The 17,166-nt window shown below is 37.2% G+C and overlaps 1 protein-coding gene across 1 annotated transcript in view; it reads left to right on the top strand.

The window, feature by feature from the left end:
* The window catches only part of ATP7A (ATPase copper transporting alpha), a 155,269-nt gene that overhangs the window by 116,625 nt on the left and 21,478 nt on the right, over positions 1–17,166 (top strand). Inside the window, exons 8-16 of the mRNA XM_006148775.3 lie at positions 476–552; positions 1,476–1,701; positions 2,843–3,076; positions 6,927–7,018; positions 8,522–8,649; positions 10,052–10,206; positions 10,590–10,724; positions 13,555–13,749; positions 16,268–16,450. Of these exons, the coding sequence (XP_006148837.1) occupies positions 476–552; positions 1,476–1,701; positions 2,843–3,076; positions 6,927–7,018; positions 8,522–8,649; positions 10,052–10,206; positions 10,590–10,724; positions 13,555–13,749; positions 16,268–16,450 (1,425 nt within the window). The remainder of the gene's footprint in view (positions 1–475; positions 553–1,475; positions 1,702–2,842; positions 3,077–6,926; positions 7,019–8,521; positions 8,650–10,051; positions 10,207–10,589; positions 10,725–13,554; positions 13,750–16,267; positions 16,451–17,166) is intronic.

The following is a 17,166-nucleotide window of genomic DNA, read 5'->3' on the forward strand; positions in this document are numbered from 1 at the left end:
GCGAACTGTGGTCGACTACGTGGGAGTCCAGCGACATAGCCGTTACGTTAACTGCTGGTCCCTGGTGTAGTTTCCATTTTATACTTTATTTTATGAGGAAAATGCTTTTTGTTTGTGTTATTTTTTTCTGATAGAATGAAAATAAAGGCTGCATATTTAAAGCCTCGAATAATATATTTAGTATGATACTAGCTTTTGTGGTTTATTAAAGAGAACGTCTACTGAAGACAACTGCACCTGAGTTAAATGATTGGAGAACAATAAGAAAGACATTTAGTAGAACTAAGGAAACATTCATTTATTTGATGGAAGATTAGAAGCAAAGGTAACCAAGCAGGAAGCACTTCTTCATCTTTGTATCCCCAGAGTGATTTGCACTTCGTAGTTGAACAGAATTGTTCTTCATGACAGTACCATTGCTTAGAATTGTACAATATTTATACATTCTGAAAATATTTTTTTCTCATTTTTTTAGGGCTTAGGTTTTACAGCTTCTTTGGTCAAGAAGGATCGGTCAGCAAGTCACCTAGACCATAAACGAGAAATAAGACAGTAAGTACTTTGGATTATCAGTGAAAAAATAGATTTTAACTCTTCATTACAAATTTAACATCCTGGGGCTGGCAGGTGGCTTGGTGGTTAAGGGTGCTGGACTCCCATGTGGCTGACTACGGTTCAAGTCCCCAACCTGGCAGCTTGCGCTCTCTCTCTCTCTCTGTCCCTCTCTGGTCAAATTGAAATAAATGAATGAATAAATAAAGTTAAATAAAAATAATTAAGAAAAAAAACAAATTTAACATCCTGTTGGCATGTCAGTTTTTATGACATCATCCTTATACTGGGCTGGAGTGGTTACAACTTGTATTTCTGTATAGTACATAGGATCTTTAACCCATTAACTATCTTTTTTTTTTATTTTAATTTTTTTAGTTTTGCTATAAGGGTGTGTAAGCTTGCTGTAGAAAGAGAGAGAGAGAGAGAGAGAGGGAGAGGGAGAAATCATCTCCTGGGGGGCGACCATGCCATAATCTCTTCTCCATTTTCCTCTCAGGAGTATGGGTATATACCCACACATGCCCATTGTGTTTGTTTTTGTTTTTTTGGAGAGGTTTTCACTATAGGGCGCGTGCGCTCACCAGACAGACAGAGAGACAGAAAGCAAGAAATCACCCCCCAGGGGGGATGGCCACGCCGCAATCCCTTCTCCTCCATTCTCCTCTCGGATCTTGGGCACGCACGCACATGCGCCCGGCGTGAGTTTTTTAAGCCATTGGGTCCGGGACGCGAACCGCGGTCGACTATGTGGGAGTCCAGCGACATAGCCATTACACTAACTACTGGTTCCCAATACCCATTGTGTTTTACAAGCTACCAGATCTGGAACTCAAACCTCATATGTGGGATTAAACCTCCATGTAATCTGCTGGCCTCTATTAGCTATCTTATTAAAATGATTTTTCTTTTTTCTATATAAGATGGAGACGGTCCTTCCTTGTGAGCTTGTTTTTCTGTATTCCTGTAATGGGGCTAATGATATATATGATGGTTATGGACCACCACCGTGCAACTCTTCACCATAATCAGAGCATGAGTATGGAAGAAATGATCAACGTTCATTCTTCTATGTTCCTGGAGCGCCCGATCCTGCCAGGATTGTCCATTATGAATTTGCTGTCTTTTTTATTGTGTATACCTGTACAGGCAAGTGAAATGTTCGCAAATGTATTTGATAATAATGAGAAATATCCAAAATGTGGTAAGCAAGGCTATTTTCAACTACAAACAGATATTAGCTAGAAGTTTGATAATTTTATGCTGGATCCTTTGTAAGAATAATCTTAAATTGAGTAATTAGTTCCATTTAACCCTAAGACTATTATTAATGACAGAGTAGAGAACAGGAGTTCAAGTTTTTTGGATTTGGTATTCATATCTGCTACTGTATATAATGTTACATTTGTTATTTCTCATTGTCACTTCAGTTACTTTCTGTATATTTTCAACTCAACTTTTTTTTTAAGAGACATTTTTGCTATAGGGCGCATGTGCTCAGGAGAGACAGAAAGCAAGAAATCACCTCACTCCACCCCCCCACCACACAGGGGGATGCCCACACCACAATCCTTTCTCCTCCCTTCTCCTCTCAGGATTTTGGGTGCACTCACATGTATCTGGCATGAGTTTTAAGCCACCAGGTCTGGGACTCAAACTGTGATCGAGTACGTGGGAGACCAGTGACATAACCATTATACCATTTGCTGGTCTTTCAACTCTTTTTTAAAAATAAACCTTTACTGTGGGATGGCACACTTCCATCTAATAAATCTCTTCCTTTATCTGATCTTGATTGAAGGCAATAGTTTTTAAAACATCTTAGTGTGTTTTTCTATACTAATGAACAAACTATCCAGTTAAGTTTACCAACAAAAACAGCAGCAGGTATGATAGCTTTTGATATTACTTACGTTGAGTTTTGGAAAGGTGGGTGAGTTTTATTAAAAAATAAAAAAATCCTTGACCAAAAATGTAATTCTTTTCCTGGTTCTTACTTTTCCTAGCCTCAAAAATAAAATCCAAGAACAATTTGACTTTCTTTATATCATGAAGTATCCACTGGATTATAGAAAACAGCCCACGAAGGCTTGCACAGCAATTTGAATGCACATACATCTGCTAAAATACAAAAACTATTCTTTCAGCTTAAAAATCTCCCCTTAGTGTGTATGGATTAGCTAAAGGTCAAAAGAAGTGAACATTGATATTTTATCTGAAATTTTTGAGGTATATATGTAAATTTCAGCATTTAAAAAAATTCAACTGATTATTATTTCTATAATTGCAGTTTATCGGAGGCTGGTACTTCTACATTCAGGCTTACAAAGCACTGAAGCATAAGACGGCAAATATGGATGTACTGATTGTGTTGGCAACCACCATTGCATTTGCCTACTCTTTGGTTATTCTTCTAGTTGCAATGTATGAGAGAGCAAGAGTGAACCCTGTTACTTTCTTTGACACACCTCCTATGCTCTTTGTGTTTATTGCACTAGGCCGATGGCTGGAACATATAGCTAAGGTAAAGGAAGAAATGGTGACATTTGTTAAAATATTGGGTGAATAAATGACCATGGTATTTTCTAAACCAGTTATTAGAAATATATGTTTATTTATGTAGTTAATCATTTACTGCAAGAAATTTTTTTTGTTTTGGCCTTCTTTTTCCTTTATGAAAGAGGCGGAAAGAGAAAGTAAGAAAAGGAGAGAGAAAGGGGGATAGGAATTTTTGACAGGCTCTCACTCTGTTGTGATCCTGCCCCAGTCTCCCTTTTAGCTAGGATTACAGGCATGTGCAGCTGTGTCTGGTGCATTCAGGCTGGGTCTTCCATATGGCCTCCAGCATTCCCTCACCTTAGGTGGGCTTGTTTTAGCAATATTTTAACTTAAATATTCCCTTAGAAGATTTACCAAAGTTATGGAATACTCTATAAATAGTACAGTGTGTCCATCTTTATTTTAAAGGAGAAAGAGACATTTGAAAAGTACTTATTTATTTATATCACATTATTAATGGAAAAACTGACATGATACACAGTTTAAAATAATGATTAGGGAACCAGCAGTTAGCGTAATGGCTATGTCGCTGGACTCCCACGTAGTCGACTGTGGTTTGCGTCCCGGACCCGGTGGCTTAAAACTCACGTCGGGCGCGTGTGCATGCATGCCCAAGATCCCTAGGGGAGAATGGAGGAGAAGGGATTGCGGCGTGACCATCCCCCCTGGGGGGTGATTTCTTGCTTTCTGTCTCTCTGTCTCTTTCTGTCTGTCTGGTGAGCGCACGCGCCCTATAGCAAAAACCTCTCCAAAGAAAAAAAAACATAAAATAAAATAAAATAATGATTGGAAAAAATATATTTTTTAAGAATTATTTTATTTTATTTATTCATTCATTTAGTTTTTAATTTGACCAGAGGGAGACAGAGAGAGAGAGAGAGAAAGAGAGAGATAGAGAAAGTGAGAAAGCAAGCCACCAGTTCCAGAACTTGAACCGTGATCAGCCATGTGGGAGTGTCCAGCACCTTAACCACCACACCACCTGCTAGTTCCCCATGATTAGAAAATATTCACCCATAGTACCATTATATATTGTAAATCACTTTCTAATCTTGTTCTACATCCCTTTATGTTTAACAGAGTTGCAAACATAGTGTACATACAACTTTGTACCCATAGCACTGTAAAGTTTTTCCTTTATTTTTCATTTTATTTTATTTTATTTTTTTCTTTTCTTTATTTTTACAGTGTAGATAATTTTTTGATATTTATGAATAATAATAGTTTGTTGAGTCAATGTGCCGTAATTTACTAAACCATACTGGGTTTGTTTGCAATTTTTAATAGATTGCTTCCAATTTTTAATTTTTAGATAATCTTACATTTAACATATTCATTTCTAATAGCCATTTCCATTGAACTAGTGTCCTAGGAAAAATTACAAAGGATGGGATTAATGGATTGTAGGAAGTATATCTTTTTTTTTTTTTTTGGGGAGGTGAGAGGTTTTCGCTATAGGGCGCATGTGTTCACCAGACAGAGAGAGACAGAGAGATAGAAAGCGAGAAATCACCCCCCAGGGGGGATGGCCACATCGCAATCCCTTCTCCTCCATTCTCCTCTTGGGATCTTGGGCATGTGTGCACACGCGCCCGGCATGAGTTTTAAGCCACCGAGTCAGGACTCAAACCGTGGTCAACTATGTGGGAGTCCAGCGACATAGCCATTACGCTAACTGCTGGGCCCAGGATGTATATCTTTTAGAGCTTATGCTATAAGTTGTAACAATTTTTTATCCGCAGGGGTATGTCAGTGAGATTACTACATCTTTATCAGCATTGCATCTTATGTAAATTCTTACTAAATTAATAGGAATTAAATGGTAAAACAGCATGGCTTTAGTCTGCATTTCTTCCATTAGCAGCTGTAATGATATATAGTGATCGAATGTTTTTTTAAAAACATAAAAAGCAAAAAAGCCCACAGAAAAAACCCCATGAAACTATAACAGTGCATCTGCTTAGATAAATTGCTTTTCTTTTTTTTATTTTGGGTCATTTTTATTTCAGTCAATTTACTAATTTTCAATTTAATGTCATAAAACTGACAAAAAATAAAATTATTTTTTCTTTTGATTTGTTATTATTGTCTTATACATTCAATCGCTATACATCATTTAGCTTGTAAAGAGAATTTACCCAACATGAAAAACATCTCAGACTGGTCCAGTTGAGAATATTATATACACATTATCAACAGGTAATAAACCATTGCTATGTCCCACAAATGTCTCAACTCTCTGTTTTTCTCCCTAATTTCCTTCTCTCCACTTTTCCCCTCTCTTACCCTCCTTCTACACTGTCTCCTGTGTCCATAACTGTTTCAATGGTTTTATGTCCTCCAGTCTTTCAGTCTCTACCATAGAGTTCAGTCAGTATATTTTAAGTGGAGACATACAATGTCTCTCTTTCATAGCCTGATTTGCTTCACTCAGCAATAAATCTTCCATATTCATCCACTTTCTATCAAATGCCAGGGTCTTGTTTTTTTTTATAGCTGAATAGTATTCTATGGAGTATATCATTAAAAAATAAAATTTAAATCTCAAAATAGCAAAGATAAATATTTTTTCATATATCAGGTATTTATATTTTCTCTTGAATTATTTGCCTGTTTATATCCTTTGCACATGTATCTACTGTGTTCTCAGTGTTTTTTTTAATTTACATTATTTCTTCATAAATTTTATCTAGTAATAGTTTTTTTATATTTTATGTACTTCATGTTCTTGATGAAAGCTTTTTTCAAGTATTTAAAATTTTATTAAGTTTATTCTTTCTTTTTTGAGTGAGACAGAGATAATGAGAGGTAGAGAGGGAGAGAAGGAAAGTGAGAAATCATCCCCTCCAAGGACTGATGGCCATACTGCAATCCCTTCTCTTCTATTTTCCTGTTGGGATTTTGGGCATGCACACACACTCACCCAGTGTGTTTTCAAGTCGCCAGGTCCAAAACTTGAACTGCACAATCAGCCATATAGGATCCGGCAGCCTTAACCAACATGCCACTGGCTGGCCCAACAGGATCTTCATGCCATGAGCTACCCCCAACCTCAGCCAGCCCCAGATCATGGGCATGTGCATGCCCAGTATATACAGTTTCCAGATGTGAACCAAGAGCCTTCTGATGAGGATCAGGCTTGAGAGCATTGTGGGGTTTTTGTTTTTGTTTTTTAGTTTTTTTGTTATAGGGCATGTGCACTTGCCTGAGAGAGGGAGAGATAAAGAAAATGAGAAATCACACCCCAGGGGGGATGGCCATGCTGCAATCTCTTCTCCATTCTCCTCTTGGGATTTTGGATACACCTGTACACACACCTGGCATGATTTTCAAGCTGCCAGGTCTGACACTCTAACCATGAAGCTGGCTGTGTAGAATCCAGCCACCTTAATCCTCCACACCACCTACTGGCCTGAGCATTGTGTTTTACTGCTGTGCCAACTTCCAGCCCCTAAGTTTTATTTTAATTAACAGAAATAATTGTATTTATTTGTGGGGCACCAGGTGGATGTTTTGAAACATGTACACATTGTGGAATGGTCAAATCAGACTAATTTAGCATATCCATCGCCTTAGATATTTATCATTTCTTTGTGGTGAGAATATATAAAATCTTCTCTTTTAGCTATTTTGAATTATATTTTATTATTAACTATAGACTCCATGATATACAATAAAACACTGGAACTTACTTATAACTTCATATTAATATCCCTACAGCTATCTTTTGGGTAAATGTTAAAGATTATTTATTTTAGTTAAAACTTGAACTTTTTCTTTCTTAGCATTTTCAGTGTGTTTGTTTTAATTTATAGGGCAAAACATCAGAGGCTCTTGCAAAGCTGATTTCACTACAAGCTACAGAAGCAACGATTGTAACTCTTGACTCTGATAATATCCTCATAAGGTAGTTAATCTTCATTCTTCTCCATTCTCTCTTTTTTTTTAACTTCTCATGAAAAATTTCAAATGTACACTGGAATGAAGCTTCATAAACCCACATTCTAGCTCTAAGATTTAACTGTTATCCATGTTTTGCCACACTTTATTTCATCCGTCCTATTTATCTTTCTTCTGTTGTTGCAATAGTATTTTTAAAAATTTCTTTATAAATCACCCAATTGTAATTGTACATGTTTTTGGTACAGTAGTATTTTAAAGTAAATCCCAGTCATCATTTTACTGCTAAATATTTTTAGTATCTCTTTAAAAAAGGACATATGCTTACATAACTATAATACCATACTGTACCTAACAAAATGAAGAGTAATTCCTTAATGTGATCTAATATCCATATGCATATTTCTCCTGTTTCCAAAATATTTTAAAGCCCTTTGTCCAAAAAAGAATTCAAACAAGTTCCATGCATCATTGTATTTAAACTGTCATGTGTCTTAGGTTATTGTTGTTGTGTTGTTTAATCTAGAATAGCTCCTTCGTCGTTTTCTCTCTCCTTCCCTCTCCCTCTGTCAATACAGTTCACTTGAAGAAACGTCCATCCATCTGTTGTTCTGTAAAATATCCCATAATCTGAATTTGTCTCTTTGTTTTCTTGTGATATCAGATAACTTGTTTTCCAACTCCTGTGCTACTTATAAGTTAAGATAAAGGCCTAATTAGATTTTATTCTTTTGTATTTCTCATTTCTTAGAGAGATTTTTACTATAGGGTGCATGCGCTCACTGGAGAGACAGAGATATATAGAGAGACAGAAAGTGAGAAATCACCCCTGGGGGGGAATGGCCATGCAGCAATCCCTTTTATTCCATTCTCCTCTTGGGATTATGGGCATGCACACATATGTGCCTAGAGTGAGTTTTAAGCCACTGGGTCTGGGACTTGAACTGTGGTCGACTATGTGGGATTCCAGTGACGTAACCATTACACCATCTGCTGGTCTCCCCTCCCCCCCCTTTTTGGGAGGCGGCATGCACGTGCACATCACATACCCAACATAAGTTTTTTGTTTTTTGTTTTTTGTTTTTTTTTTAGCTGCCAGGTCCAGGACTTGAACCATGGTCGATCATGTGGGAGTCCAGCAATGTAACCATTACACCGTCTGCTGGTCCCTGTATTTCTCATTTTTATACTCCTAAAATTGTTGAAGCAAATTTATATAATAAATAGTTTAGTTAAATAAAACCTATTACATTATTTTTAAAACTTTTTTTTTGTGCAGTCATTATTCAATCAAATATTTAGAGTTCCACTTAAGTGCTGGCTACTGAGTTTGCTGTTCACCAATAGGGAACAAGACTGACATAGCAGTTACTAGCTTACATGTTGACTCTAGCTAGCTCCCATTGGTAGTATTTATGGAGCTAAAAGCTTGACATGAACTGAAAAACTTGCATGGAGGGGTCAGGGTAAGAACCATCATCATGGTGCTTTTTATTTTACTCATGTCTAGTGAAGAACAAGTGGATGTAGAACTTGTACAACGGGGAGACATTATTAAAGTGGTTCCAGGAGGCAAATTTCCAGTGGATGGTCGTGTTATTGAAGGACATTTTATGGTAGATGAATCGCTCATCACAGGTATGTTCTTTCAGAGAACTATGACATAAAAAGCAAAGTGAATCCAAAGTGGTAATGAAAAATAGGTATGAAAGGTTAAGAGCTTTTTGAAGAAACTATGAATTAGTAAATTATGAGCAAAAATAAATATGAGTTATTTTTAAGACTATTAATTCAAATCCCTCAGATTAACTGTGGTTTTAGTTATGTTTTTGAAGGCTTTTTCTATTGAAGATTGTGAAATAGTGGAATGCATAACCAAAGGAAGTTGTCTCAGTCTCCTATAGAGCCTCACAGACTTTGGCAAATTTTCCTGGGTAATACCACTTCTGTACTCTTGCCCTAAAGACTGACTTTATCTAAGCTAGTATAGGAATCCAGGTTTTCCACATCAAGGTCTGCTGTTAAGAGAATAGACCTGGAGGGAACCAGCAGTTAGCGTAATGGCTATGTCGCTGGACTTCCATGTAGTCAACCGTGGTTTGCGTCCTGGACCCGGTGGCTTAAAACTCACGCCGGGCGCGTGTGCGTGCGTGCCCAAGATCCCGAGAGGAGAATGGAGGAGGAGGGATTGCGGCATGACCATCCCCCCCTGGGGGGTGACTTCTCGCTTTCTGTCTCTATGTCTCTCTCTGTCTGACGAGCGCACGCGCCCTATAGCAAAAACCTCTCCAAAAAAAAAAAAAAAAAAAAACAATAGACCTGGAGTAGTTTTAGAGATCTTAAGTAAGTAAAGCCAATTTGGAGCAGAACAAAATAACAACTTTTCTCAACTCACAGGATTGTACCAGAAGAGGCACTCAGCTTACGGAACATTTGGAAGTAATTTAGGAGTCTGTGTTTCTCACTAGGGGTGCTGTTGCCATTTTGGATGGGACAATTCTTAGTTTCGGGGGACTGTCTTACACACTGCAGAACAATTTAGTGTCCCTGACCCTGGACCACAAAATTATAGTAGCAGCACCCCTTTTTCCTCCCCCCAAGTTGTCATTACAAACAAAAACTTTCTCCCATATTTATGGATGCTCCTTGAGAACAGGTTAAAAACTCATAATTTAGGACTAGAGTGAAGCTCAAAAAGTTTCTGCCAATAACAGTCAGCATGTTAGGTTTTTCCAGTTTAAGGTATGTATCCTTGACCTAGAAGGACATAAAAAGTCCTAGAAATGACATTAAGAAAAAGAGAGGGCAACTTTCACCTAGGAATTTGTCCAGATTCTATTTCATGAAATAATAATCTACTTTCTAGATATTGGGTTGTCAGAAAAGTCATGACACATTTTTACATAGAAAAACATAGGAAAAAGAAAATGTCATGACTTTTCCAACAACCCAGTATTTTTGTTCAATTAACAAATGATGGTATATTTCAAGATGGTAAACATTTATGCTCCCTAAATCTATCTTACTCTTCTTCATACAGGGGAGGCAATGCCTGTGGCTAAGAAACCAGGCAGCACCGTGATTGCTGGTTCCATTAACCAGAATGGGTCACTACTTATTCGCGCAACTCATGTCGGAGCAGACACAACCCTTTCTCAAATTGTCAAACTTGTAGAGGAGGCACAAACATCAAAGGTAACTTAACCTAACCTAAGAGAAACAATTTTTTTAAAAGCTTTGTAAGTGGGAGCCAGCAGGTATCATAGTGGTTAGGGCACTTGACTTATACATGGCCAACCATGGTTCAAGTCCCAGTACTGGTGGCTTGCTTTCTCACTTTCCTTCTCTCTGATAACTATAGTAAGATAAAAAATATTAATTATGATAAATAAAATAAATAATTCTAAAAAGCTTTAGATGTATGAATCTCGATCTAGTTTTTATAATTTTCTTTCATTAATTTTAGTTGTGTTAATATGGAATTTATTAAAATATTTGTGCTAGCTACTAAATATATTCTTTATTCAATATCAGAAAAGGAGACTTAGATATACCTTTTGTTCTTATTTTAATTCTAGGCTCCCATCCAGCAGTTTGCAGACAAACTCAGTGGCTATTTTGTTCCTTTTATCGTTTTCGTTTCTGTTGCTACCCTTGTGGTGTGGATTATAATTGGATTTCTGAATTTTGAAATTGTGGAAACCTACTTTCCTGTAAGTGACTGTAACAACTCTATGCAAAACAGCTTCTGAATCTTTTATATAAACAATTAAGTGGAAATAACTTAAAAAAAAACAGTTTCTTTAAGGGGCTGTAATGGGAGGGTAATAAGAATAACATCCATTTCTGAAAATATAAGATTTCCTTTTGGGAAAAAAAATTATTATGACTAAAAACGAATACTGAATTTTTATACTTTGCACATAGTCTTATTTCTAGCATGATTTTACTTTCACAAAGGACTATAGATTTGTTGAGGAGAACCTCAAGGTTTCAGCTATCTTTACCCTCAGTATGATCTTAGATCACTTAATTGCTCTCTGACCTTCAGTTTCCATCTATAAAATGAGGTATTACTAATATCCATTCTGCATAACTTGTAGCTGTGGTGAAGGTTAAACAAGGTAATATATACTTCATAATTTACTAAATGCTTTATAAACATAATATGAGTACCTTCTCATTAAGTTCTCTGATGGTCTCTAAAGTATATTTTAAAGTGGTAAAGTAGACTTGGACTATGCCTCAAATTAGTCTATGACCTTAACTTCTCTTAGATTCAGTTTTCTCATATGTTAAATGGAGATGATAATACCTCAGATTGGAATTAATATAGGTGAAAGCATACAACATATGTGAAAACATACACACATGACATATGAAAGCAGAAACCTAGATATCTATGGAATTCCTTTCCAATTATGTTTTTATATAGATTTATCTCTTACATATTAGAGAACTTGAGAAGAACATAGCACTGTAAAACCATTACTGCTAAGAAAATCTACTTTGTTATATTTCTTTATTTACAAGAAATGCCATGCTGTACACTGTTTCATACTGTTCCTTCAGTTAAAGAACAAGTAGAATCATGGGGCCAGCAGGTGGTGCAGTGGTTAAGGCACTGGACTCCCACGTGGCCGACTGAGGTTTGAGTCCTGGACCTGGCGGCTTATTTTCTCTCTTTTCCTCTCTCTCTGTCTCTGGTCAGATTAAAAAATATAATTAATAAAATAAAATAAATAATTTTAAAAAAGATTCTTAAAAAGAACAAGTACAATCATAACAACTATGTATCTATTCCATATTATGATCACTTAAAAGTTTATTTAAATGATTCATGCCAGTTAAGCAAACATTTAACAAGATGATTGTTGAGAAGGGTTTAAGATATTCTCAACAATCATCTTGTTAAATATATCTATCTTTTTTTTTTGAGATATTTTTGCTGTAAGATATGTGCACTCACCAGAGAGACAGACCTTAAGTGAGAAATCACCTCCCAGGGGGGATGGCCACATCGCAGTCCCTTTTCTTCCAATCTCCTCTTGGGATTTTGGGCATGCACACACATGTGCCCAGCGTGAGTTTTAAGCCACTGGGTCCGGGACTTGAATTGCAGTCGACTATGTGGGAGTCCAGCAACGTAACCATTACGCCATCTGCTGGTAGATTATATATCTTTCAAGAATTTGTCTCCTGATGAGACCAGCAGTTAGCATAATGGCTGTGTCGCTGGATTCCCATGTAGTTGACCGTGACTCGAGTCCTGGACCCAGTGGCTTAAACTCACACTGGGCGTGTGTGTGTGTGTGTGTGCCCAAGATCCCAAGAAGAGAATGGAGGAGAAGGGATTGCAGCGTGGCCATCCCCCCTGGGGGGGTGATTTCTCGCTTTCTGTCTCTCTGTCTTTCTCTGTCTTTCTGGTTAGCGCATGTGCCCTATAGCAAAAACCTCTCCAAAAAAAGAAAAACAGAATTTGTCTTCTGAGTTTAGGGAGTCTTAGATTTCCCCTAAAGCCGTTATTTGTAACTTCTCACACAAACTCAATGATACTAAGTGTTTAGCTACAATAGCAGGTATATTTGGCTCGTATCGCTATGTACAAAAGGATTTTGTTGGAAATAATTAAGCTCCTTTTGCATCCTGGGCAGTTTTATTCTCTTCTTTAAAGAGAATACTATGAAAGACAGATTTGTCACCTTAGAATACAGGAATTCAGAATTTTATTTGTTCAGTATCAAAATTTTTGGACATTATGTTTCATGTTAGCAACTATTCCTTAAAGTCCCTAATAAAAACACTTGTTCTCAATATGGGGCAAAAAAAAAAGGAAAAAATGAGGTTTTATTTGTTTCATAATTTGTAACTCTGGAGTCATCTAAAATGAAATCTTGATTTTCTGCTATCACTTATTTATCGCTATGTCAAAATTTCTTATGTTCATAAAAGAAAAAAGTATTTTCTTACTACAGATTGAACATCTTCACTGTGAAAATATGAAATCTGAAATGCTTCAAAATCCAAAACTTTTTGAGCACCAACATGATACCACAAATGGAAAATTTCATATCTGACCTCATGTAATAGGTTGCAGCCAAAACAATGTAATACAATAATATTGAGTAAAATTACTTTCAGGCTATGTGTGCAAGGTGTATATGAAACTTAAGTGAATTTTATATTTATCGTTGGATCCCATCCCCAAGATATCTCATTATATATTTGTGTATTGGGGTTGTCAGAAAAGTCATGACATATTTTTCTGTTTTTCTATACAAAAATATGCCATGACTTTTCTGACGATAATAAATATTTCAAAATCTGGGGGGAAAAAGTAAAAAATTTGAAACAGTTTTGGTTCCAAGCATTTTGGATAAAGGATACTCAAGCATTTTGGATAAAGGATACTCAACGTGTAGTAACTAAAACATATGTTGGTAGCCAGGTAGGATGTGAGACTGTACAATAGTGCTAAGCTTTGTTTCTTTTGTTTTGTACAGCTCTAATTCAGTAACCAAAATTTATGTCTTTCTTCTAAAGGACTACAATAAAAGTATCTCACGAACAGAGATGATAATACGTTTTGCTTTCCAAGCCTCTATCACAGTTCTGTGTATTGCATGTCCCTGTTCACTGTGTTTAGCCACTCCAACTGCTGTGATGGTGGGTACAGGAGTAGGTGCTCAAAATGGCATACTAATCAAAGGTGGAGAGCCCTTGGAGATGGCTCATAAGGTAAGATGGTTCCCCCATTAAGAATTATCTCATCTAGGGAACCAGCAGTTAGCGTAATGGCTATGTTGCTGGACTCCCACGTAGTCAACCGCGGTTCGCATCCCGGACCCGGTGGCTTGAAACTCACACCGGGCACATGTGCGTGTGTACCCAAGATCCCAAGAGGAGAATGGAGGAGAAGGGATTGCGGCGTGACCATCCCACCTGGGGGGTGATTTCTCACTTTCTGTCTCTCTGTCTCTCTCTGTCTGTCTGGCGAGCGCACGCGCCCTATAGTGAAAACCTCTCCAAAAAAAAAAAATTATCTCATCTAAACTTGTAATAGCACATCTATTGAGAAACAGTCCTAAATTATTTCCATGTGATCCATAAGCTTGAGCTTCCTCTGGTACTATCCTGAAGGTTGATGTAGGAAAGGTGTTATTTTGGTTCTAGTCCAAGTTGGTTTTAGTCATTTAAGATCTTTAAAACTACTCCAGGCCTACTCTCTTGGAGCAGACCCTGATATATAAAACCTGAAGTTCTATCCTAGCTCAGGCTAGACCAGTCTTTAGAGCACGAAGATAGAATAAGCATTGCCCAGGAAAATCTGCCAAAATCTACCAGGCTTCTAACCTATTCATGTGTGACTTCATGTTTGCAGTCTTCAACAGGAGCTAGTGTATGTGATTACAGTGTGGTTTCTTTCACTTTGCTGCATCAGCTGATAGTTTGCATCTGATTCAGGAATAAAATCGTATACCTGATCTCTCTCACATTAGGATTTCTTTAACATTCTAAATTAAGGCACCTCGACTTCAACTAAAACTGTGTTTCAGCTATCAATAGTATGTTCTAAGGTGGATATAAACTGTATACAGATCCATACAATATAGCTTAGAACAAGTTTGGGGGACCAGCAGATGGTGTAATGGTTGTGTCACTGGACTCCCATTGTAATCGACCATGGTTTCAGTCATGGACCCGGCGGCTTGAAACTCACGCTGGGTGTGTATACATGCATACCCAAAATCCCAAGAAGGGAATGGAGGAGAAAGGATTGCAGCGTGGCCATCCCCCTGGAGGGCGATTTCTTGTTTTCTTTCTCTCTGTCTGTCTCTCCAGCGAGTACACATGGCCTATAGGAAAAAATATCTTTAAAAAAAAATCAGGTTTGGGACCAGCAGTTAGCATAATGGCTATGTTGCTGAACTCCCATTTAGTTGACCGCGGTTCAAGTCCTGGACCTGGTGGCTTAAACTCATGCTGGGTGCATGTGCATGCGTGCCCAAGACCCTGAGGCAAGTGGAGGAGAAGGGACTGACTGTAGTGTGGCCATCCCCCCCACGGGGGTTGATTTCTCACTTTCTGTCTCTCTGTCTCTCACTGTCTTTCTGGCGAGTGCACACGCCCTGTAGCAAAAACCTCTCAAAAAAAAAAAATCAGGTTTGGTACCTAATCTCGCCAGTGAATACAGGCTAGTAAATTTTATAGAAATTTTTTATTTTGATATAATTTCAAACTTAAAGTTGCAGGACTAATATAGAGAACTCCTGTATACCCTATACTGTTGTACTACAGCTGCTGGGCTCCTTTCCTAATAACAAAGACATTCTCTTACATAACCACACTAAAATGATCAAAATCAAGAAATTAATATTGATGTAACATTGTTACCTAATCTATAGTCCATGTTACAGTTTCCTCTGTTTTCTCAAAAATGTCCTTTATAGCTGTTTTTCTCTTTTCTAGAGTCATCTTTCATCTTGGTTTTTGGGCTTTTAATTTTTTAAGGTTCTTACTCCCAGTTTAATGTGAGATGACTATGTTCTATAACTTCAGACTCTTCCTTTTTTCCCATCTGGGTTGAGTTTCCCACATTGGTTCCCTGAGCCGTCCCTTTTCAGCCAATCTTCTCACGTGGGTACCGTAAACGTAAAGCCATAGCAACTCAGCAGGTCTTGTCTTCTATACTTAACTTCTGTAATCATCTGCTTAATGCCCAGATTTCTGAAGGGATTTATAATTCATTAGTATTGAAAATATTTCTGTTTTCCCTGAAGGCACTAAAGATATCTCTTAATTACCTACTAATAGTCAACTTTAGTAATTAGCTCTAGTTTTCCAACATATACTCACAGTAATTTAGCACGATTAAATAATTGGACATTTGCAGAGGAGAGCTAATAGGTAAAACTGAAAGTATTTCTTCTCCTTTTCTCCCTTTTTGTTCTCCAAAAGACAGTCTGTTTATGAAGTCAAATTAAGTCAAAGGTCAGCTTTTATAAGAAACAAAGTAATATTTAACAGATGTTAAATAGGAAAGAACAGAAAGTTATTTTGTATGATATCTTTGACTTGGTTGACAGGCAGTGCATTTGTGCTTTGAGAACCTAGAATGTAAGCATACTATAAAGATGTACAGTGATGAAATGTAAAAATATAATCTGTCAAAGTAAACCTTTTTCTCATTTTTGGAAAGATGATATTCAGTATTATCAAGTAATATAAGTGCATTTTTAAAAAAATTTTTTTACAGGTAAAGGTAGTGGTATTTGATAAGACTGGAACCATTACCCATGGAACCCCAGTAGTGAATCAAGTGAAGGTTCTAGTGGAAAGTAACAGAATATCACGTAATAAGATCCTGGCCATTGTGGGAACTGCTGAAAGTAACAGTGAACACCCTCTAGGAGCAGCTATAACCAAGTACTGCAAGCAGGTATAACTTTTCCCCCTTCTTTATGAATGTAGTCATCTTTTGTAAGAATTATCCAGACCAAATCCAAACTGGCATTTGACTCAGATATATATATATATAGTTAGTATCAGGCTAAAGATACTTAATATTTTCTCATTTAATTTTAAGTCTTGGTTTTGGCATATAGACAAATATTTAGATGAAAGTAGAAATGAACTCTCATTCTGCCACACAGATAAGCCCTGTTGACATGAAAATTAAAACAGAAGTAATATATATTTATGGTAGGGAAATTCAGACAGAACTACATAATAAGTTAGAACTTCATTTCCTGTCTCTTTCCTTAGTTCTTCTCTCCATAAATTTTAATGACTTGATTGAGATATTTTCATACACTGTAAAATTCACCCTTTTATAGTGTGTAATTCAAGGGATAGTGTAATGGTTACATCACTGGACTCCCACATAGTCAATCACAGTTCGAGTCCTAGACCCAGCGGCTTAAAACTCACGCTGGGCGTGTATACATGCATACCCAAAATCCCAAGAGGAGAATGGAGGAGAAGGGATTACAATGTGGCCACCCCCACGGGGAGGGGATGATTTCTTGGTTTCTGTTTCTCTGTCCCTCCAGCGAGTGTATGCACCCCATAGCAAAAATCTCTTTTTTTAAAAAAAAAAGTATACAGGGACCAGCAGGTGGCGTAATGGCTATGTCACTGGACTCCCATGTAGTC

Source organism: Tupaia chinensis, unplaced genomic scaffold, assembly GCF_000334495.1.
Source record: "Tupaia chinensis unplaced genomic scaffold, TupChi_1.0 Scaffold000243_1, whole genome shotgun sequence".
Lineage (NCBI taxonomy): Eukaryota > Metazoa > Chordata > Mammalia > Scandentia > Tupaiidae > Tupaia > Tupaia belangeri.